Consider the following 25,124-nt stretch of genomic DNA (forward strand, 5'->3'; position numbering starts at 1 on the left):
GAGTGATTATTTACATGTGAAAAGAGAATTACCGTATTTATTGGGGTATACCACGCACCGGCCTATAACATGCACCCTCATTTTACCAAGGATATTTGGGTAAAAAAGTTTTTTACCCAAATATCCATGGTAAAATGAGGGTGCGTGTGTGCGCGTGTATACCCCGATACACCCCCAGGAAAGGCAGGGGGAGAGAGGCCTTCGCTGCCCGCTTCTCTCCCCCTGCCTTTCCTGGGGTCTAGAGCCCTGCTGCTGCCGCTTCTCTCCCCCTGGCTATCGGCGCCGCTGCCCGTTCTGTCCCCCTGACTATCGGTGCCGGCGCCCCATTGCCGGCGCCGATAGCCAGGGGGAGAGAAGCGGCGCCGACAGCCAGGGGGAGAGAAGGGGCAGCGGCACCCATTGCCGGCGCCGCTGCCCCGTTGCCTCCCCCCATCCCCGGTGGCATAATTACCTGTTGCCGGGGTCGGGTCCGCGCTGCTGCAGGCCTCCAGCATGCGTCCCCTGCGTCGTTGCTATGCACGGCGCGGCACACTGACGTCATGCGATATGACGTCAGTGCAGCGCATAGCAACGACGAAGGGGACGCACGCTGGAGGCCTGCAGCAGCGCGGACCCGACCCCGGCAACAGGTAATTATGCCACCGGGGATGGGGGGAGGCAATGGGTGCCGCTGCCCCTTCTCTCCCCCTGGCTGTCGGCGCCGCTTCTCTCCCCCTGGCTATCGGCGCCGGCAATGGGGCGCCGGTACCGATAGTCAGGGGGACAGAACGGGCAGCGGCGCCGATAGCCAGGGGGAGAGAAGGGCCGGCAGCAGGGCTCTAGACCCCAGGAAAGGCAGGGAGAGAAGCGGGCAGTGACGGCCTCTCTTCCCCTGCCTTTCCTGGGGGTGTATCGGCGTATAACACGCACATAGACTTTAGACTAAAAATTTTAGCCTAAAAAATGTGTGTTATACGCCGATAAATACGGTAATTCAGTTTTCTTTATAACATTTGAAGACTGATAAAAAGCCTATGGAAGAAATTTCCATTAGCGAGAGAAAAAGCACAGGCAAAACCTTATGGGCGAGCATGTGCAGAGTGACGAAGTAAAAAGATTATTGAATAGGTGTATGGAGGAGATATTGTTGTAAAGACATTAAAGGGGTATTATAGACCCCCAAAAAATAAAATAAAATGGAAAGTGATATATAACTAAACAAAAAAAAATCCACTCTCCAGCCCCAATGCCCCATAGCTGTAATTTTCATATCTCCTGATCCATGTCACTTACCACTGCTTCCTGGTTCCTGTGACACATCGACCCCACAATATTTCATTGATAGTTAAAGGGGTTATGCACCATAAGGTGATTTTAGTACGTACCTGGCAGGCAGTAATGGACATGCTTAGGAAGGATCTGCGCTTGTCTTGGGGCTAAATGGCTATGTTGTGAGATCACCATAACACTGTGACTAGCTGTTTGTGAACTGGTATTTCCTGTTTGACTTTTCTTTTTTTGACTACAACTACATCCATTCGAAGACCTGTGGTTTTCAATCAGGGTGCCTACAGCTGTTTCATTAGTTGCAGATTGATCTCTATCCCACCAAGCGATCGCTCCACCCATTGAAGCAGACAGGCTCCCTGTCATCAGCTGACTAGTGAGTCAGGTCTCGGCCGCATTGCAACCTGGGAAAAATCTGAGACAACAGTCATTTGTATGCTGATAAAAATAAATATTGGGGTGAAAATCACAGACGAATTGTGAGAAAACCATCACACATAGGTACAGACACTATGTTATGAACTACAATAACTTTACAGCCCCTGTAGCATAGTCAAATAAAAGCCAATTCTGGAATACCCCTTTAACTTCGGTTTGGAATAATCAAAAGTAATTATTTGTTGTTCATAGTCACCTGATGAAAAATGTTTTGGTTTGAATCATCTTTTTTCATGAACTTCAGTCTACTGTATATGGTATCTTTGGTGTAGACACATTGTGCATGCCACAAAAGTACATACTGGCAGAGAACAGCTTACAGTTTGCTGATCTAGATACCAGCATATATGCCATATATTGTTTCTAGTCAAGGCAAATGGAAGCAATCTGTGATATTACTAATCTACAATAACGAGTAAGCAGATCTGCCATTGCTTATCAAATACAGAGATGACATTTGACTTACCTACCAATATACATTCAAGCAGTTGACACAACTTTAATGCTTTGTCTACATATTTAAAATCATTTAGTTTTGCTTGAGGGCAAACCATTTTTAGTTTGTAATAGTAGATTTAGTAAAATACTATATTGTGTCCATCAAACTGATTGTCAGAAGCATTGGGACTATTCAATCTGCATTCAAATAAAGCTGTCATGTACAAAATAATAAGCGTTCATGAGATATACTCATTACATGTACAATAGTGCACAAACATTTGTTGCTACCTTGAAAATCTGCAATATTTGATTTTCCTTATTTAGTAAACAAACATAGCAAACACAAGAAAAGTTATGGAATAAATACTCTACATTCTCAACTATTTATAGAGCAATATTTAAATGTTATCAATCAGGCTCTTTTTGTATACATAGCTATTTTTTGTATCTATGATATACATAGTTACATAGTGACATACGTCCATCAAGTTCAACCAGGGAATTGAAGGGTAGGGGTGTGGCGCGATATTGGGGAAGGGATGGGAATTTATATTTCTTCATAAGCATTAATGTTATTTTGTTATTTTGTTCCAGGAATGTATCTAACTCTGTTTTAAAGCTGTTAATTTTACCTGCTGTGACCAGTTCCTGAGGTAGACTGTTCCATAAGTTCACAGTTCTTATGGTAAAGAAGGCGTGTCGCCCCTTGAGACTAAACCTTTTCTTCTCCAGACGGAGGGAGTGCCCCCTCATCCTTTTCCCCCCCTGGAACAGTTTTTCTCCATATTTTTTGTATGGGCCATTAATATACTTATATACGTTTATCATATCCCCCCTTAAACGTCTCTTCTCAAGACTAAACAAGTGTAACTCCTTTAATCGCTCCTCATAGCTAAGATGTTCCATGCCCCATATTAGTTTATTTGCGCGTCTCTCCACCCTTTCCAGCTCCACAGTGTCCCTTTTATGGACTGGTGCCCAAAACTGAACAGCATATTCCAGGTGAGGCCGTACCAATGCTTTATAAAGGGGGAGTATTATGTCCCTGTCCCTCGAGTCCATGCCTCTTTTTATACATGACAATATCCTGCCGGCCTTGGAAGCAGCAGCCTGACATTGCATGCTATTCTGTAGTCTGTGATCTACAAGTACCCCCAGATCCTTCTCTACCAGTGACTCTGCCAGTTTAATTCTCCCTAAGACATACAACGCATACATGTTATTAGTATCAAGAAGCATAACTTTTCATTTATCCACATTGAACCTCATTTGCCAAGTGGATGCCCAGACACTTAGTCTATCCAAGTCATCTTGTAACTTATGCACATCCTCTATAGACTGTACCGTGCTACAAAGCTTGGTGTGATCTGCAAAGATAGAAACAGAGCTGTTAATGCCATCCTCTATATCATTGATAAATAAATTAAACAACAGCGGGCCCAGTACTAAACCTTGGGGTACACCACTAATAACCGGGGACCAATCAGAGTACGAATCATTTACCACCACTCTCTGGGTACGATCCATGAGCCAGTGTTCAATTCAGTTACAAACTAAAGTTTCCAAGCCCAGAGACCTTAACTTACCTGTCAGACATCTATGAGGGACAGTATCAAACGCTTTAGCAAAATCTAGAATATATATTATATCCACAGCCATTCCTCTGTCAAGGCTTCTACTCACCTCTTCATAAAAGCAAATTAGATTGGTTTGACAACTTCTAGCCTTAGTAAACCCATGCTGGCTATCACTTATAATACAATTATCCCCTATGTATTCCTGTATGCAATCCCTTATAAGTCCTTCAAACAAATTACTCACAATGCACGTTAAACTTACCGGTCTATAGTTTCCTGGGGAAGACCTAGAGCCTTTTTTGAAGATTGGCACCACATTCACCTTGCGCCTGTATTCTTTCTAGACATACAAAAAGGTGGTGACATATTTCTCTGGACTGTAGAGACATTTAGTGTTACATGTTGCCCACTAAATTCCATTGCAAAAAAAAGTAGATTGCATAATTGACAGATAATGGAGCATGTTTTGAATCCTAAGTGTTTTCTTCTCTATACAGTTATATTCCTATAAGTTGGTACCAATTCAATTGATTTCATCACTCCAAAGCGTTTTGTTCCAGAACTGGGGGATCTTTTTAGATTGGCTCTTTTGTTGTGAGTTTTACCAGTAAATGCATTTTGTGATAAATGTTCTTTATTAGTGTTGCTCGCGAATATTCGCAATTCGAATATTAATCGCGAATATCGCATATTCGCGAATTCGCGAATTTCGCGAATATAGCGCTATATATTCGTAATTACGAATATTCGTTTTTTTTTTTTTTTGTTTTTTTTCCACAGTACACATCACAGTGATCATCCCTCTCTGCTTCCAGCTTGTATGGTGTAAAGAAGGCTCTAATACTACTGTGTGAGACTGGCGTGCATAAATTCGCATATGCGAAAATTAGCATATGCTAATTTTCGCATATGCGCATTTTCGCGTATGTCAATTTTGCATATGCTAATTTTCACGTATGTTAATTTTCGCATACGCGAATTTTCGTATATGCGAAAATATAACGAGAATATAACGAATATGCGAATATTCGCGAATATTCGTCCATATATTCGCGAATATTCGCGAATTTGAATATGGCCTATGCCGCTCAACACTATTCTTTATTTACTTTCAAACTGTATAGGCAACTCTTCATTGTAAACCTTGAAGATGATTTTGTGCCCTGTAGTCTGTCTGGTTTGACCCTTGCTTGCCTTTAACTATCCTTTCTGCTTATCATTTTGTACCTTATTGCTATCTTGGTTTGGACTCTGTCTGTATGACATTGCTCTGTTTCTGTATTGTGCTCTCTGGTTTATGCTTTGGTTAACCAATAGCGTCCTGACCTGCTTCCTAACTTCTGCACATTGTTTTGTATTATTGTTTTGACCTTGACACCCTACATCTTTAGTAGCGTAGAGTGTGACACCATGATTGGAGCCTCCTAAGGAGGTGGGCCCACCAAAAGGACAGAGATCTGGGCAAGCTTAGGGCTTTGCACTGCCTCACGTGACAGATGCCTTTGTGAGAGTGTTAAAGTTAGATGTTTGTTCTTTTTAAAACAAAAAAGGCTTTTTAGGATATCCATTTAAATTGTCTTTCTAGGTCTTCCAGACTTTTTGGTGTAAATGATCTCGCCAGTGCATTGCTATTTTTTAAGAATATGAGCGTTTGCTAAATTTTTAGTCTAATGATTGTCTTTTCATTTGAACTGGCACTACTCTGGACCACATACTGAAAGCTCTTAAGAATAGTTAGCAAATGCAAATGTAACACTTAGCATCAACTCCAGACCTTTTATCTCCTTAATTTGTCATAAAATGATTAAAGAACAAGGGACACCTGGCTACAAAAAAGCTTATTAGGCACATGATGGAACTGTCTAACTAATGGCTATAATTGCTAAGGTTTAATGCAATGTTTTAGTTAAACTTATCCCACATTAAAGGGGTACTCCGGTGGAAAACTTCTTTTTTTTTTTAATCAATTGGTGCCAGAAAGTTAAACAGATTTGTAAATTACTTCTATTAAAAAATCATAATCCTTCTAGTACTTATTAGTACTTATATGCTGAATACTACAGAGGAAATTATTTTCTTTTTGGAACACAGAGCTCTCTGCTGACACCATGAGCACAGTGCTCTCTGCTGACATCTCTGTCCATTTAAGAACTGTCCAGTGTAGGAGAAAATCCCAATAGCAAACATATGCTGCCCTGGACAGTTCCTAAAATGGACAGAGATGTCAGCAGAGAGCACTGTGCTTGTGATGTAAGCAGAGAGCTCTGTGTTCCCAAAAGAAAATAATTTCCTCTGTAGTATTAAGCAGCTAATAAGTACTGGAAGGATTAAGATTTTTTAATAGAAGTAATTTACAAATCTGTTTAACTTTCTGGTGCCAGTTGATTTAAAAAAAAAAGTTTTTAATAGCTTTATTTTAGGTCCATTCTGGTACCTTTTTTTATTTTAACTGCTATCATGTACACAACATAGAAAAAATGCAAATAGCATGGCAAAACTTTATAAACAGGGTTAGGGAAGTTATATTTGTGTTCTGTTGATATAACAAGTTTACATTTGCTTTTCTGTTTTGCATGTATTTTAATTGAAAAGAAAATTGCACAGGTTCCTGATCCATTTGTCGAAGCATCAAGCATTTGCTAAAGCTGTACTATATCTGTCAATCTAACCATTTTTTCTCAGAGATTCAAAATAATTTTTGTACATTTCATATTTTCCAAATGTAATGTATAATTGGAACATTCATGCTACTTTACCTGGTAAATCCATATTTTCGATTAGCTCACTTTAATTACTTCTTTGAACGTGTTAGGGTTTCCGCACTTTCCTAATTACATGCATTGTGTTCTGTTTATTCCATTCAATGTGAATGGTGCTAACATATTATTTCTTGTTAGACTGTATACACTGTAACGGCAGCGGACAAAGATGAACCTAAACCCAGCCAACCTTTCTCCTTTACCCAACCTCCTGAGGAATCAATCAATGCAAATTTTACTATTGCAGACAATGGAGGTAATTTACTTTACCTATTACGTTATATGTAACAGTTTTTTTTTTTTTTTGCTTTCTTTAATGTGCAAATTTCTTATGGAAATTAGCTAATTAATTGTTGAAAGATTTGATACAAATAATATGAGACCTACAAACAGGTAACTGAATTGTTACTGAATAACCCACAGCAGAACCCACAGCATAGTCTGAATAGTATTAGGAAGGTGGATAAGGCCATTTTATACTCTCAGATAATGACTGTGTGGGAACTTGGTTTAAAAGTTGTCATTGGCGAAGATAAATTGTAATTGTCAGATAATAATTGGAATTCAGCTCATTCCTTCCAAGTGTACGACTTTTTTTGACTGAAATTGGAAGAATTACTGCTACAAATTTTATTATGGCATAAGATGGCAAAGTGACCCTTATACAACTTTGTGTCATTTTTATTTTAACACTGTGACCATGTCTCAATAATTGCTTACTAGAGTGTTGGACATTGAGTAAAAGTTTATAGTCAATAATAAACTGTTTGCAGATCAGCATATTTCCTATTCTGGGATTCCCTTATTCCTTGTTCTTTAACCCCTTAAGGACCAAGGACGTATGAGTACGTCCTTGATCCCGCTCCCGTGATATAGCGCAGGGTCCCGCTGTTACCCCGCATCATATCGCGGCGGGCCTGGCGTCATAGTGAAGCCGGGAGCCGCAGCACTGATTGCGTCGTATTTTGGTCACTTTTTATATCATGAAAAGATGAATAAAAGTGATCAAAAAGTCAGATCAATGCAAAAATGGTACCTCATAGCGCCCTGAACACGGAAAAATTTAAAAGTTATTGGGGTCAGAAGATGACAATTTTAAACGTATACATTTTCCTGCATGTAGTTATGATTTTTTTCTGAAGTAATACAAAATCAAACCTATACAAGTAGGGTATCAATTTAACCGTATGGACCTATAGAATAAAGATAAGGTGTCATTTTTACCGAAAAATGTACTACGTAGAAATGGAAGCCCCCAAAAGTTTCAAAATGGCTGTATTTTTTCAATTTTGTCGCTCAATGATTTTTTTTCCCGTTTTGCCGTAGATTTTTGGGTAAAAAGACTGATATCATTACAAAGTAGAATTGGTGGCGCAAAAAATAAGCCATAATACAGATTTTTAGGTGCAAAATTTAAAGAGTTATGATTTTTTAAAGGTAAGGAGGAAAAAACAAAAGAGCAAAAACCGAAAAACGCCCAGTCCTTAAGGGGTTAAACATTTTTAATGCTTTCCTGCTCGAGAACATATGGATATATCCTGGGGCCAGGAAAGTTAAATGGTTGTTTTTAGTAGCAAAGGCCTCTGCTAATATCCGGCATCTGGTGATCACCAGTACCTGCTATCAACACGGCAAGCTGGCAGCAGCATCCAAATGGGGTTTTAAATGGTTATTGGTTATATAGTGTCCGGATCCCCCCAGCCACATTACTTCCAACAGAGCACAAATGAAATGGATCAATTCAATAAATATCTACTGCATTGATCTGTATGAACTATCTAATGGGGACCAATACATGTTCTCCATATATGTATATATAATAACCCCTTGCATACTAAAAGTTGAAGTCGCCCCCTTTTCCATTTAAAAAATGTAAACTAAATACCGTATTTTTCGCCATATAAGACGCTCCAGCATATAAGATGCACCCAATTATAAAGGAGGAAAATCTAGAAAAAAAAGATTCTGAACCAAACACAATGTAAAGTATAAGACAGTGATCTTCAACCTGCGGACCTCCAGATGTTGCAAAACTACAACTCCGAGCATGCCCGGACAGCCGTTGGCTGTCCGGGCATGCCAGGAGTTGTAGTTTTGCAACATCTGGAGGTCTGCAGATTGAAGACCACTGGTATAGGAGGTAATACTCACGTGTCCCCACCGCTCCGGACCCGTCACTGCTTGTCACCTCTGCCCTGGATGTCGCCCTCCATCACTGTCGCTGCGTCCCCGGAGTGTCCCCGCCACTCCGGAACGTCTCTGCTGCCCGGTATCGTCGCTCTCTGTCGCCACCATCACGCCGCTACACACGCCGCTACACATGTCACTCCTATTGGATGACGGGACGACGTGCGCGACGACGTGATGACGACGAAGGAGAGCGCCGGCCATGCAGGGGATCCCGACGCGGAGCAGTCATTTGCCGATCGGACACCGAGGAGGCAGGTAAGGTCCCTCCCGGTGTCCGACTGAGCCGCTGGGTTAGTTTTTCGCTTCAGACGCGGCGGTCAGCTTTGATTGCCGCATCTGTAGGGTTAATACAGGGAATCACCGCGATCGGTGATGTGCTGTATTAGCCTCGGGTCCCGGCCGTTGATGGCCACAGCGACCGCCGCGATATGACAGGGTTTTTTAATGTGTATTTGCCGAATAAGACGCACCAACTTTTCCCGCCCAGTTTTGGGGAAGAAAAAGTGCGTCTTATATGGTGAAAAATACAGTAATAATAAAATGATTAATAGTAGAAAGCAGAAAGCAGCACTTACCGGGTCCTTGGCAAAGCAGGGGAATGAGGCTAGTGGTGCCAGTACTTTTGTTCCCCCTGCTTTTATGATACTGCACTAAGACATTCAAATTTTGCTATGAACCCAGTGAGTGCCACTTTACTTTCTACCACCAATATTGTTGGACTGTATGTACACTTTTGTTTCTCAGCTGAACACTGCAGGAAGAATTTGTTATATGCACGCTGTGGAAGCCAGAAGTTTTGTACCCATTGGGACTCAATAATAGTGAATGCACACAGTTTACTCTGCTGTGCCAAATGCCGTTTCTTTGATGGTGCACTGAATCTATATATATAAAACTCAATGTGTGTGTGTGTGTATGTATGTATGTATGTATGTGTGTATGTTCCACAAAAACTTTCAAACGGCTAAAGATATTAACATGAAACTTGGCACACATGTTACTCATATGTCAGCAACAAACATAGGATAGGTGATTTAACCCTTACTCACCCCCATTTGCCAGGGGAGGGGCTCATGTTTAAAGTCCCATACAAGTCTATGGGAAATATATGTTACCACATAACTTCTAAACGGCTGGAGATATTTCGATAATAATTGGTCACATGTTACTTATATGTCCACTTAAAATATAGGATAGTTAATTTAACCCTTAACTACCCCCATTTGTGAGGGTCAGGGTTTTTGTTTAAAGTCCCATGCAAATCAATGGGAAATGTATGTTCCCATATAATTTCTGTACGGCTGGAGCTATTTCAATACCTGGAAGTCGGGATAGGAGGTCGGGATAAGAGGTTGGGATAGGAGGTCGGCATAGGAGGTCGGGATAGGAGGACAGGATAGGGGGTTGAGATAGGAGGACGGGATAGGAGGAAGAGATAGGAGGACGGGATAGGAGGTTGAGATAGGAGGACGGGATAGAAGGACGGGATAGGAGGTCGAGATAGGAGGTCGGGATAGGAGGTCGAGATAGGAGGACGAGAAAGGAGGACAGGATAGGAGGACGGGATAGGAGGTTGAGATAGGAGGTTGAGATAGGAGGACGGGATAGGAGGACGGGATAGGAGGTCAGGATAGGAAACCGAGATAGGAGGCCGGGATAGGAGGTTGAGATAGGAGGTGGAAATAGGAGGTGGAGATAGGAGGTCAGGATAGGAGGCCGAGATAGGAGGTCGAGATTGGAGGCTGGGATAGGAGGTCGAGATAGGAGGACGGGATAGGAGGTTGAGATAGGAGGTCGGATAGGAGGTCGGCATAGGAGGTGGAGATAGGAGGACGGGATAGGGGATTGAGATAGGAGGACGGGATAGGAGGTTGAGATAGGAGGACGGGATAGGAGGACGGGATAGGAGGTTGAGATAGGAGGACAGGATAGGAGGTCAGGATAGGAGGTCGAGATAGGAGGTCGAGATAGGAGGTCAAGATAGGAGGACAGGATGGTCGGGATAGGAGGTCGGGATATGAGGACGGGATAGGAGGTGGAGGGGCTTATGTTTAAAGTCCCATACAAGTCTATGGGAAATATATGTTACCACATAACTTCTAAACGGCTGGAGATATTTCGATAATAATTGGTCACATGTTACTTATATGTCCACTTAAAATATAGGATAGTTAATTTAACCCTTAACTACCCCCATTTGTGAGGGTCAGGGTTTTTGTTTAAAGTCCCATGCAAATCAATGGGAAATGTATGTTCCCATATAATTTCTGTACGGCTGGAGCTATTTCAATACCTGGAAGTCGGGATAGGAGGTCGGGATAAGAGGTCGGGATAGGAGGTCGGCATAGGAGGTCGGGATAGGAGGACAGGATAGGGGGTTGAGATAGGAGGACGGGATAGGAGGAAGAGATGGGAGGACGGGATAGGAGGTTGAGATAGGAGGACGGGATAGAAGGACGGGATAGGAGGTCGAGATAGGAGGTCGGGATAGGAGGTCGAGATAGGAGGACGAGAAAGGAGGACAGGATAGGAGGACGGGATAGGAGGTTGAGATAGGAGGTTGAGATAGGAGGACGGGATAGGAGGACGGGATAGGAGGTCAGGATAGGAAGCCGAGATAGGAGGCCGGGATAGGAGGTTGAGATAGGAGGTGGAGATAGGAGGTGGAGATAGGAGGTCAGGATAGGAGGCCGAGATAGGAGGTCGAGATTGGAGGCTGGGATAGGAGGTCGAGATAGGAGGACGGGATAGGAGGTTGAGATAGGAGGTCGGATAGGAGGTCGGCATAGGAGGTGGAGATAGGAGGACGGGATAGGGGATTGAGATAGGAGGACGGGATAGGAGGTTGAGATAGGAGGACGGGATAGGAGGACGGGATAGGAGGTTGAGATAGGAGGACAGGATAGGAGGTCAGGATAGGAGGTCGAGATAGGAGGTCGAGATAGGAGGTCAAGATAGGAGGACAGGATGGTCGGGATAGGAGGTCGGGATATGAGGACGGGATAGGAGGTGGAGGGGCTTATATTTAAAGTCCCATACAAGTCTATGGGAAATATATGTTACCACATAACTTCTAAACGGCTGGAGATATTTCGAGGACGGGATAGGAGGTTGAGATAGGAGGACGGGATAGGAGGACGGGATAAGAGGTTGAGATAGGAGGACGGGATAGGAGGTCGGGATAGGAGGTCAGGATAGGAGGTCGAGATAGGAGGTCGAGATAGGAGGTCAAGATAGGAGGACAGGATGGTCGGGATAGGAGGTCGGGATATGAGGATGGGATAGGAGGTGGAGATAGGAGGTCGGGATAGGAGGCCGGGATAGGAGGTCGAGATAGGAGGACGGGATAGGAGGTTGAGATGGGAAGTTGGAATAGGAGGTCGGCATAGGAGGTGGAGATAGGAGGACGGGATAGGGGGTTGAGATAGGAGGACGAGATAGGAGGACGGGATAGGGGGTTGAGATAGGAGGACGGGATAGGAGGTCGAGATAGGAGGACGGGATAGGAGGTTGGGATAGGAGGTCGAGATAGGAGGTCGGGATAGGAGGTTGGGGTATGAGGACGGGATATGAGGACGTGATATGGGGTTGGGATATGACAAAAATATATGGGGATGGGATTTGAAGTCAAAAGCTTCCTCCTTTGCTGATTTTCCTCCCCAACAAGGATGAGGAAGGAAAAACCGGACAACGCCGGGTACTCAGCTAGTGATAAATAAATTTGGTGTTGCCACATGTGGAGTTATCTATACAATGAAATTATAACCTTATTGAAACTCCATAGATCAGCTTATTATTACCTTTCCTATGGCTAGGGTATAACCCTTGAAGTCTTTAATACCTCTTCAATTAACATTATGATATTTAATATGGGAACAAATATATGTTAAATTTCTTGTGAAAGAATTTAGGCTTTTCCTAGTGATTGCTTAAAGGGGTACTCTGTCGGAAAACATCTTATCCCCTATCCAAAGGATAGGGGATAATATGTCTGATCATGGGAGTCCTGTCAATGGGGACCCCAGTGATCTCCAGGCCGGTAGCAGCCGGGAGCTTCTGTGTTCATGACGTCACACCATGCCCCCTCCATATATGTCTTTGGGAGGGGGCATGACGGATAAACATGAATGGAGGGGGCGTGGTAGCTGTAGTCGCTAGTCATGTGGAACGGATCAGAGTTTGCTCCTTGCACCGGATGACTGAGGTGCTGCAAGACCCCCGCAATAAGACATCTTATCTTTGGATAGTGGATAAGATGATTTCTGACAGAGTACCCCTTTAAGACAGCCAAAGTATTTCTGTTTAACCCTAAATCAGGCACAAAAGCAATCCTTTACTAATCTAACAAACCTCCTTTATCGACCACCTTATTTCTATTTCCTCATTTATGACTGAAATTTTTTGGCTTGATGAATACAGAAAAGATAATGTCATTTGGGACTATGCAGGGGCATAACTAAAGAGGGTGCAGAGGTAGCAGTCGCACCGGGACCCAAACACCTCTGGTTAGAGGACATGTTGTATCTTTTACAAAAATAATAGAAGAGAGATGGAGGAGCTCTGAATCAGAAATAGAGAGATTTTAGCTCCATAAGGGAATGTTTACACTGCAGAATGTCTGCTGCAGCAGATTATCATTGATTTCAATGGGATTCTTTGTCTCTGCACTGTGCACAGATGTTTCTGCCATGGAAATCACGATTACGATGTCTGCAGAAAGAATAGAATTGTCTATTCTTTCTGCAGTTTCTGCTTGGAAATACATTGCAGTCTATGAGACAGCACATTTCCGAGTGGTCTTAGCGCCCACCTAATTAATCAATTGTGCGGAATGTCCATGTTTTCTGGGCGGACATTGCGCACCTTTTCGGCCATGTGAACCTAGCATAACAGTGGTCTCCTAGCTGTGGAACTCCAGATGTTGGAGATTTGCAACAGCTGGAGGTCCACAGATTGGAGACCATTGCCCTAAAAAGATAAAAATTATCAGTTTATAACATTATTAGCTTGAAAGTCTTGTCATAAAAATAATGTTACAATTTTAATATTTTTCATATAGGCTACTGTATTTAAGTAATACTATGTAGTACTCCAAGTCTCACAAAAGTATCACAGTTGTTTTTTTTGTCTTTTTCAAAGTCACCCTATTTTTCACCATATAAGACGCACTTTTTCTTCCCCAAAACTGGGGGGGAAAAGTTGGTGCATCTTATACGGTGAATACACACCTATCGCGGCGGTCCCTGCGGCCATCAACGGCCGGGACCCGCGGCTAATACAGGACATCACTGATCGCGGTGATGCCCTGTATTAACCCTTCAGACGCGGCGATCAAAGCTGACCGCCGCATCTGAAGCGAAAGTGACACTAACCCGGCTGCTCAATCGGGCTGTTCGGGACCGCCGCGGCGTCCCGAACAGCTTACAGGACATCGGGAGGGACCTTACCTGCCTCCTCGGTGTCTGCTCCGTGCCGGGATCACCTGCATGGCCGGCGCTCTCCTTCGACGCGCATGCTGTCCCATCATCCAATAGGAGTGGCGTGCGTAGCGACGTGATGACGGCGACGGAGAGCGTGGATCCCGGGAAAGAAGACGTCCGGAGCGCTGGGGCGTCCGGACCCCCGGGACGCGGTGACAGCGATGGAGCGACATCCAGGGCAGCGGTGACGAGCGGTGACAGGTCCGGAATGGCGGGGACACGTGAGTACTACCTCCTATACCAGTGGTCTTCAACCTGCGGACCTCCAGATGTTGCAAAACTACAACTCCCAGCATGCCCGGACAGCCAACGGCTGTCCGGGCATGCTGGGAGTTGTAGTTTTGCAACATCTGGAGGTCCGCAGGTTGAAGATCTCTGTTGGGTTCAGAATCTTTTTTTTCTAGATTTTGCACCTTTAAAATTGGGTGCGTCTTATATGCCGGTGCGTCCTATAGGGCGAAAAATACGGTCGTTGTATCACTCAGGATAGGTGATTTCTAGCATGATTATGCTTATTAAGATTTTTCTTATTTTTAGAATAAGGAATATAACCATTGGTTAAATAGATATTTTTATTGTCAGAAAAAAAAAAAGATTATGTGGATATTCCGGAATCACATAACTAAGCTCTACTGATGCTGTTTGATGTATCCCATGTGAACCCATTGACTTATGTACATTTAATTTTAAGAGACAATCAAAGCTTCCTTACAGGAAATAAAAGTAGAAATCCTGAGGAAAATATTAGATTTTTCAACATAAAAATTAATGAAAGCCATAAAAAGACTTCCGAGCTCACCGTTCTGTTTTATGTCTGATGAAATAATAAATTTGTATTTTACTTTATCTAAGACTTTTAGATACAGAGAATGATCAACCTTCCAAGTACTCATGATATTAAACTTATAATATAGCTGAAGAAATCACAGAATGTCAGCTGAATAGGGAGACAACAAAGCTTATGACAGCAGAGAAGACAACTATCTTGATAATATTAGACAAGTGGTATTTCACATTCTTGGATCAATTGTTAACAAAGAACAAGAAACAATTGACATGTGACAGAAAATAAAACTAGAAAAGATCTACACATGTAATGAATATTTGTTGTGTGAGGTTGATATAGCAGAACTCAATTGAGCAGTAAACAAGTACATGTGGGAAGTGACCCGAACATAGTCTCGTGCAGAGTACTTTCTGGCCATTAACCCCTTAAGGACTCAGCCCATTTTCAGCTTAAAGGGTACTTTGGCGCTTAGACATCTTATCCCCTATCCAAAGGATACGGGATAAGATGCCTGACCGCGGGGGTCCCGCCACTGGGGACCTTCGTGATCTTGCCCTTCGTGATCTCACCCTGTTAAAATCAGTCCCCTTTGCGTGTTCGCTCCGGGTTTGATTACTGTCGATAACGGGGCCGGAGCATTGTGACGTCACGTCTCCACCCCCGTGAGACGTCACGCTCCGCCCCCTCAATGCAAGCCTATGGGACGGGGCGTCACGCCCATCCCATAGGCTTGCATTGAGGGGGCAGAGCGTAACATTCCACGGGGGTGGAGACGTGACGTCACAATGCTCCGGCCCCGTGATCGACAGAAATTAGACCCGGAGAGAGCCCGCAAAGGGGACTGATTTTAAAGGGGTGTGGCGCGCAAGATCACGGGGGTCCCGCCGCTGGATAGGAGATAAGATGTCTAAGCGTCAAAGTACCCCTTTAAGGACTCAAAACAATCTTCGTTTTTGCATTTTCGTTTTTTTCCCCTCATCTTCTAAAAATCATAATGCGTTCAATTTTGCACCTACAGACCCATATAAGGGTTTGTTTTTTGTGTCACCAATTGTACTTTGTAATGACATTACTATTATAATAACATAATTTGAAGCAAAAGAAAAAAAAACATTTTTAGGGTGAATTGAAGAAAGAAAAAAAACACCATTTTACAACTTTGTAGGTCTTCCGGTTCTACGCAATGCACTTTTCGGTAAAAATGACACATTATCTTTATTCTGTAGGTCCATATGGTTACAGGGATACCCAATTTATGTAGGTTTTATTTATTTTACTACTTTAAAAAAATTATAGCTACATGCACCAAAAATAGAATGTTTACAATTGTCATCTTCTGACCTCTACGGGTGAGATTTATCAAAACCTGTGCAGAGAAAAATTTAACCAGTTGCCCATAGCAACCAATCAGATTGCTTCTTTCATTTTTAACCATGCCTCTGCAAAATGAAAGAAGCGATCTGATTGATTGCTATGGGCAACTGGTCATCTTTTCCTATGAACAGGTTTCTATAAATCTCCTGTATAACTATTTTATTTTTGTGCGTATGGGGCTATATGAGGGCTTATTTTTTGTGCCGTGGTCTGTAGTTTTTATCGGTACCATTTTTGTTTTGATGGGACTTTTTGATCGCTTTTTATTAAGCGGAAGAAGTCTGGTGACGAAACGTCGGGTGCAGGAGGTCTATTACTGTCATCCACTAGGCAAGTTACATACTTTTTCCCTATCTATTTTTTAATGCCAGCTTGCTGCCATGTCCCTTTTGCTGCGCTATTCAGCATAGAGAAACTTACTAGGGTGTTTACGTTTTTTTTACGCACCTTGTAGTCAAATGTTTACATATGCATTTACTTTGCACTTTGGCAATGATGTTTCTGCTGGACATTAACTAGACCTCCTCTATCCTCTTTTCCCTTTGGTTTTTCCCTGGCCATATATGCCCATTACATTGGACATGTGCATATTCCCCCTTTTTGTCTTATGCTTGTATTTTAATGTCTTTTAAATGTTTGTGTGCATTTATGTCAATAAATTTGTGATACATTGATCATTATATGTCAGTATATGTTTTGCTGTATTTATATCTCTTAGCGTATGATCATTTGCCATTGGCGATTGCTCTCTTGTTTCATATATTATTTTGTGATATATGATGTGTATTGTTTATGTTTTTGCCTATCACTGCTCAGGATCAAAATTATTTGGATGTTTGGACAATTATGCACAAAGCAAAACCAAATATGTTTATTATTTTCATGTGTTTTTTGGGGCATGGGATAAATGGGTAAAGATGTGTGATTTTATTTTATATTAGGGGAGGGTCTTTTATATAATTTTTAAAATATTTATTATTTTTTACTTGACACTTTTTAAGTCCCCATAGAGGACTTTTATATGAAACACTGTATAATGCTATACCTATTGTTTTATACAATGGGGATCAAAAGTTTGGGCACCCCAGGTAAAAATTTGTATTAATGTGCATAGAGAAGCCAAAGAAAGATGGAAAAATCTCCAAATGGTATCAAATTACAGATTAGACATTCTTATAATATGTCAACAAAAGTTAGATTTTATTTCCATCATTTACACTTTCAAAATAACAGAAAAGCAAAAAAAAAAAAAAAAGTCTGCAAAAGTTTGGGCACCCTGCAGAATTAATATCTTGTACTGCCCCCTTTGGCAAGTATCACACCTTTTAAACGCTTTTTGTAGCCAGCCAAGAGTCTTTCAATTCTTGTTTGAGGTATATTTGCCTATTCTTCCTTACAAAAGTCTTCCAGTTCTTTGAGATTTCTGGGCTGTCTGTCACGCACTTCTCTTTTAAGGTCTATCCATAGATTTTCAATTATGTTGAGGTCAGGAGATTGTGAAGGCCATGGCAAAACCTTCATTTTACGCCTCTTGATGTAATCCCCCGTGGATTTCGGGGTGTGTTTAGGATCATTGTCCATTTGAAGAAGCCATCCTCTCTTTAACTTCAGCTTTTTCACAGAGGGCATCAAGTTAGCATCTAAAATTTGCTGAAATTTTATTGAATCCCTTTTTCCTTCTACTCGTGAGATGTTCCCTGTGCCACTGGCTGCAATACAACCCCAAAGCATGATTGATCCACCCCCATCCTTAACAGTTGGACAGAGGTTCCTTTCATTAAATTCTGTTCCCCTTCTTCTCCAAACGTACCTTTTGAATAGTTTTTCTCATAATCCTGCGAGCTGTTCTGTCTGATATTTTTCTTGGTCTTTCAGATCTTGCTTTAACTTCCACTGTTCTTGATGACTGCCATTTCTTAATTACATTCCGAACAGAGGATATTGACATCTGAAAATATTTTGCTATCTTCTTATAGCCTTCTCCAGCTTTGTGAGCATCAACTATTTTCAGTTTCAGATTTCTAGACAACTGCTTAGAAGAACCCATGGTGCTAATTGTTGGGGCAAGGTCAGATGAGTCTGGGCATTTAAAACCTTTGAGATTGACATCACCTGGTCTTCCCAGATAATAATTGAGAACACTCCATGACACTGGCAGGTCTCAGCTTTGCAAAGGGGCAGTGCATGCTATAAATTCTCCAGGGTGCCCAAACTTTTGCAGGCACCATTTTTTGTTTTCTGTTATTTTGAAAGTGTAAATGATGGAAATACAATCTAACTTTTGTTGACTTATTATAAAAATGTCTAATCTTTAACTTGATGTTTTTTGGAGATTTTACCATCTTTCCTTGGCTTCTTTATGCACATTAATGCAAATTTTTACCTCGGGTGCCTTTTGATCTTCACTGTATAGTGAGCGCTACACGATGCGGGGGTCTGATAAGCCACCCTGAGCTAGCCGGAATCTTAGCGCTTAGCGTTCTTAGCTGTGAATGTCCTGCTTATGATAGTAGCCAATACTCACCGCTATGAAGCAAGGTCCTGTGCTCGATTTAAAGTCACACAGTGCTCGAGGGAGTACATGCATGCTCTTGTGCATTAAGTCCCGGGCATCAAGGACATACCTGTATGCCATATATTTTTAATAGATTAATAGTTAACAAGGCAATCACTTACAGTATGGTTGGGACCCACTATGGGTGATCCAAGTTTGTCACTATATCTAGAGATTGCAAAAGAGAGTTAAAGGTAGGGGTTAAAGCTAGGTTAGGGTCTAAAGCTGGGTTCACAAAACAGATTTTTTTAGTCAAATTCTGCTTTGAAATTCTGTGCAAAAATTCCTATTCCTGCCAATGGGATTTCATTGCACTATGCATACAACAGAATTTCAGCTGAGTTTTCTGCTGGTAATATTTTGGCCCCAAAATAATTATCTTTCTCATTCTTTTGGTGGAATCCATTTGGACTACATAGCCATTTATGCCTAGTGCTGACTGATTCAGAGGTCATAGTCTGAATATAGCCTAGTAAGTGAAGTCTATCAGCCTTGGGAATGGCATTTGGGAATATATAGTGTATAATAATCTTTAGAGACAGATAGGAATCAGAGGCAACAGGGGTTTACTATATGCAGACATGTGGTCCACTGGAGACATGTAATAAAAGGTATGCAAAAAAAAAAAATATACTTTTTTTTAAATTCTGCTTGCCATGGAAAATAGTTATTATGCATAGAGGTGAATTCATTTTCGTCTTTTGCCTTTACTACATGTTTGCTATGCATCCATTTTTACGGTACATATGGATGCAAAAACAATCTTTCGTGACTCACCACCATCTAACTTCACAATACTTACTTGTATTAGTGTTTTACTTTATTTTTAATATATTAAGAACACAAATTGGACACAATTGAACACAAATTTCAGAGAACTATCAGTAACCTGGAAAAGATTTAGCATTTTGTTATCAGAGCCAAAAGCCGAGATAAGATTTTTTAACACATTTGAAAGATGGAAATAAGTCATAAAATGTTCTATGAAAAGTGAAAAAGAATTCCATGATTATTTTAGTACAAAAAGACTTTTTCCATTTACAAATGACATGTATCTTTTAAACTTTTTTTGAATTTTCTTGCAGATAACACGGCAACCATTTTGACAGCTCAAGAGGGATACAGCTTTCAAGACAATCCATTGTTTTACTTGACAGTTATAATAAGTGACAATGGGACGCCTGCACTCAGCAGTACCAGCACTATAACCATTAAAGTGTGTGACTGTGGCATTGATAACAACACCCAATCTTGTGGGAAAGGAGGATATTTCTTTACCTTTATGAACTCTGGAGTGGTCATTGCTATTGCGGTTTTCATCCTCTTAATTTTAGGTAATTTGTTAAATTATTTATGAGAATTACATTAGTGATGTAAATCATTATTTATGTTAATAGATTATTTATTTTCCCCTCTCATATGTATAGATTAAATCTAACAATCAAAAAAGAAAATGATAATTATTCTTTTATTGCAAATTGCACATAGCTGGACATCATTTTTTATTCCCTGTGTATGATATTTTAGGTTTCAGGTTTACTTTTAGTATAGTCTGTGTGTGTCTTATGTCTAAAAAAAAAAATAGTCTAATATATATATATATATATATATATATATATATATATATATATATATACATACAGTGACCCCCCCGACCTACGATGGCCCCGACATACGACCATTTCAACATACGATGGCCTCTCAGAGGCCATCGTATGTTGAAGGCAGCACCAACATATGGTGCTTTTGTATGTCGGGGCCATCGCATAAACGGCTATCCGGCAGCGCAGACTGCTTCAGCTGCCACCGGATAGCCGTTTACGGTGCCCTGTGTGGTCCGCTGACGATCACTTACCTGTCCTCTGGGCTCCAGAGCGTCCTCTTTGGGATCCCCTGCATCGTCGGCGCTCTCCATCGTCGTCATCATGTCGCTGCGCACGCCGTCCCGTCATCCAATAGGAGCGGCGTGCGTAGCGACGGAGAGCGGGGATGCTGGGGAAGCAGAGGCCTTGCCGGAGCGTCGGGGACACCCCGGGGACGCGGCGACAGCGATGGAAGGTGACATCCAGGGAAGCGGTGACAAACGGTGACGGTCCGGAGCGACGGGGACACGTGAGTATGACCTCCAATACCAGTGGTCTACAGCCTGCGGACCTCCAAATGTTGCAAAACTACAACTCTCAGCATGCCCGGACAGCCGTTGGCTGTCCGGGCATGCTGGATGTTGTAGTTGTAACATCTATAGGTCCGCAGGTTGTAGACCACTTTCCTATACTTTACATTGCACTGATCCCTCAACATACGATGGTCCATTTGGAACAGATTACCATCGTATGTTGAGGGACCACTGTATGTATATATATATATATATATATATATATATATATATATATATATATATACACACATACAATATACAGTTATTGTTCATATATAAATGCACACACATTGCATTTTTCAGATAGCTATACTTTTTCTTCTGAAAACATTCAGCAATCTGTTTGACTAATAGTTTTGATGCAGGTAGCAGGAGATTCACAACTCTGTTTTAGTGAAATGGAAGTGCAGTGTGTGGAAGCAGCATATGCTGTGTACAGAATCTCTGTATTATCTGTTCACTGAACAGCCATATGTTTCACACACACACACACACACACACACACACACACTTGAGTAATGTCTATTTTTTGCAGTGACTCCTTTTTCAGGACTTTGTAAACATATCTCGATAACTGTGTAGAAGAAGAGTCCATGCCTTATTCCATGGCATTTTAGACTGATGAAGAGGGGTTAGCTAAAATGTTGCCATGCTGGAGTGCTGACTCTTCTTCAACTATATATTGCAAAAAAGATAAAAAGGAGCGCTCCATGGTGCAATAAATAACATATGTGGAAACGCTAGTGATGATAGAGCGCTTACCAATGTAAGTTGTGCAAATGCCAGCACAACTTGGATGATAGCATGAAGCAGATCGCTCTGCTGCCACTCCAAAATAAAAGCAATATAAAAAACCAACGACCTCCAGACCAGTGGATAGTAGGGCGCTGAGAGACCAGGCAACAGTTGAAGCAATCAGCTTTATTCCCAACATGCAACGCGTTTCGCGCTAGTGCGCTTAATCAGGCATATGCCTGATGAAGCGCACTAGCGCAAAACGTGTTGCATGTTGGGAATAAAGTTGATTGCTTCAACTGTTGCCTGATCCCTCAGCGCCCTACTATCCACTCGTCTGGAGGTCGTTGGTTTTTCAACTATATATTATCATTGGTGGATAGGTTGGCCACCCGTGTTCGACACCTAACAAATGTTGTACAGTACATAATGCTGCCTCATACCATGTTTTCTGGTACAATAGCTGTAAAGATGTTCTTTTTGCTGACTAAGCAGATCCATGCCCAGCTGCTCCCATATTGCTATTGTCTCATAAGCTCAGTGGAGTGGAGGTATTGCATGGCTTTCCCTACAAATTAGAGGGCAATGTGTCTGGCATGCAGAAAGGGCACTGTGACTGGCATAGTGAGGGGTCACTGTGGCTGACATAGATAAGGTGTGCTGTGGTTGGCATGGTGAGAAGGTACCTTGAAAAAGATAGGAAGGGTGTATTATTTGTACAGTAGTTTGCAAGCTAACCACATTAATCATTACAATTATGGACCTATACATTGCCTTCACTAATGGCTCACTAAATAGAATAATAAAGCTCTGACACTGTCCACCCTGGTCCACTATTCATGTAAGTCCTATAGAGAAGCATGTGAAATACATGTACAGCCCTCTGCCTCCTCTATAGCAGTACACTGCACACAAGGAACAAGCTCAGGCACAGTCGAGGTGCCAGAGTGATGGTGAATAGTAAGGCTACATGAACGGGAAAGGCATCAGGCAAGTACAAAAAGATAGAGGATTGGAAGGAAATGGAGCTATATGGTTTTACTGGGCATCAGTGAAGGTAATGTAAATGATTGAGTCCATTATAATTATAAAAGGGGTACTCCGGGGGAAAACTTCACATATTTATTATTATTATTATTATTATTTTTTTTAAATCAATGGTTCTGGAAAGTTAAGATTTGTGAATTATTTCTGTTAAAAAATCTTAATCCTTACAGTACTTATCAGCTGCTGTTTGCTCCAGAGTAAGTGGAGTTGTTCTTTTCTGTCTGACCACAGTGCTCTCTATTGACACCTCTGTCTGTATCAGGAACTGTCCAAAGTCAGAGCAAATCCTCATAGCAAACCTCTCCTGCTCTGGACAGTTCCTGACACAGACAGAGATGTCAGCAGAGAGCACTGTGGTCAGACTGGAGAGAACAACACAACTTCCTCTGGAGCATATAAAAGCTGATACAAAAAGTGTTATCCATTGGAGTACCCCTTTAATATAGTTTAAAATAAAATGGAATAAAAGGTGGCCAGCCATTCAAAATATTAGACTAAACATATAACATATGAAGACATTTCTTTCTTTTAAAGAGTACCTGCAAGCAAATGCCGCACATACTTAGAAATTCTGTGGTAAGATATTTAACATTTATCTCTATTCTGTTTTGTTAGAAAATTAAACCAAAGTTGTATTGTATTTTATTTTTTGCATTGGTTCCTATGGCGGAGAGATGGTATAAATGAAAAAAAAATCATGATGACATTCATCAACAGTAGCAAGCATACACTGTTGAACACTCTACATCATATAAACATAATAATATTTATGTATAGAAATAATTTTGCTGTTCTGCTTTCAGTGTTGGCTTTACTTGTGCATGTGAGATTCCGGAAAAATCCCAATATGATAAGTGAGAAAGGAGAAGACTTAAAAGAAAATATTGTCAAGTATGATGATGAAGGAGGAGGGGAAGAGGATACAGAAGCTTTTGATATTACTGGACTTAGACATCACACAGTAATGCGAGAACGAAAGCCAAAGAGGACAATAAGAACTGATATTCAAAGTATGTATCGATTGTCACTGGGGCTTGGTCCCGATGTTGCCATATTTAAAGAGTTCTTATCAGAAAAATTAGAGGAAGCAAATACAGATGCAACTGTTCTCCCTTTGGACTACCTGCATTGCTATGCCTTTGAAGGTACAGGTTCTCTCTCTGGATCACTTAGCTCACTTAGCTTTACTGAGGCAAATGTATCAGAGATTGACTCATACTATTAAAAAATAAACAAAAAATAATAAAAAAAAAAAAAAATATATATATATATATATATATATATATATATATATTTACACACACAATTATGTTTACTCTATTTTTTTTATTACAGATGCCATAATCTAATATATTTCTTCAATATTTTTCTTTTGGTACTGCTGATGGTTACCTTGCAATGTGCATAAAAAAGCATAAAAAGCACTTGTTTGTCCAATTCACTTAGCTACTAGATGACAAAACATGTACAAAAATAAAAGGAATATGACAGCTTTCCAGGAGCTTCTAAAATACAATTTTTTTTTATTTTATTTAGAGGTGGGGCCGAGCTGCTCAAGTGTTACATCCTAGCACACCTCCTAGCTTGCCCTTGCATCGCAGTCTCTTCTTAACTGACTTACGCGGCTCTGTATGTAAGCCAAGGAGGGTATTTGAGGTCAGGATGAGGGGCATGCTAGGCTGTGACTCTTGAGCAGCTCAGTCCCACCTCCTTGACACCTGGCAGAAAAATAAAAAAGCAATTTTAGCAACTGCCATAAGCTCCAGGAAAGGTACAGTTTGCTTTTACAAACTAAGGGTATGTTCACACTTGTGTATTTTCTACTGTAGATTCAATGTGTGGCTTCAATGGGTAGCAAAATCTGCTACAGCAAATCTGCAGCAGAAAATACCCACATGTGAACATACCCTAAGAGCCATCCAAGGGTGTCTGCAGCTCTTAGCAGAAAATACAGCTAACATATTCTCTTTAACCTTTCTTGAAGAACTTTACACAACACACTGGGTGCAAAGACTCCAAAGCCAAAACAGGCTGCATTTAATAAAAATGGCACTGATCCAAGATCCAGAATTAAAGGGAGAAAAAAAAAAACACAACCTACAGCAAAAGAAACACACTGTAGCATTACATATTTAACTACTGACTTTCATATTTAACTATTTTTGTGTAATGGTGTCCAGGGAGTGGGGAATAAAAGAAAACACATAATTACCCTCCTCACTCCCCTGCAGACATCAGGTTCACAGACCTCCAGTCTATGTTACAGAAGGCTCCAGGGTTTGTGATATCACAGACCCACTCACCCGATCAGTGGCTGA

At 41.4% G+C, this 25,124-nt stretch overlaps 1 protein-coding gene across 1 annotated transcript in view; it reads left to right on the plus strand.

The window, feature by feature from the left end:
- LOC130273935 (cadherin-19-like) overlaps positions 1-24,031 on the plus strand; it is a 173,022-nt gene extending 148,991 nt beyond the window's left edge. Inside the window, exons 10-12 of the mRNA XM_056521485.1 lie at positions 6,620-6,737; positions 19,952-20,200; positions 23,610-24,031. Of these exons, the coding sequence (XP_056377460.1) occupies positions 6,620-6,737; positions 19,952-20,200; positions 23,610-24,031 (789 nt within the window). The remainder of the gene's footprint in view (positions 1-6,619; positions 6,738-19,951; positions 20,201-23,609) is intronic.
- Positions 24,032-25,124: the final 1,093 nt, after the last annotated feature.

The sequence above is a fragment of the Hyla sarda genome, chromosome 5 (genome assembly GCF_029499605.1).
Source record: "Hyla sarda isolate aHylSar1 chromosome 5, aHylSar1.hap1, whole genome shotgun sequence".
In the NCBI taxonomy this organism is placed as follows: domain Eukaryota; kingdom Metazoa; phylum Chordata; class Amphibia; order Anura; family Hylidae; genus Hyla; species Hyla sarda.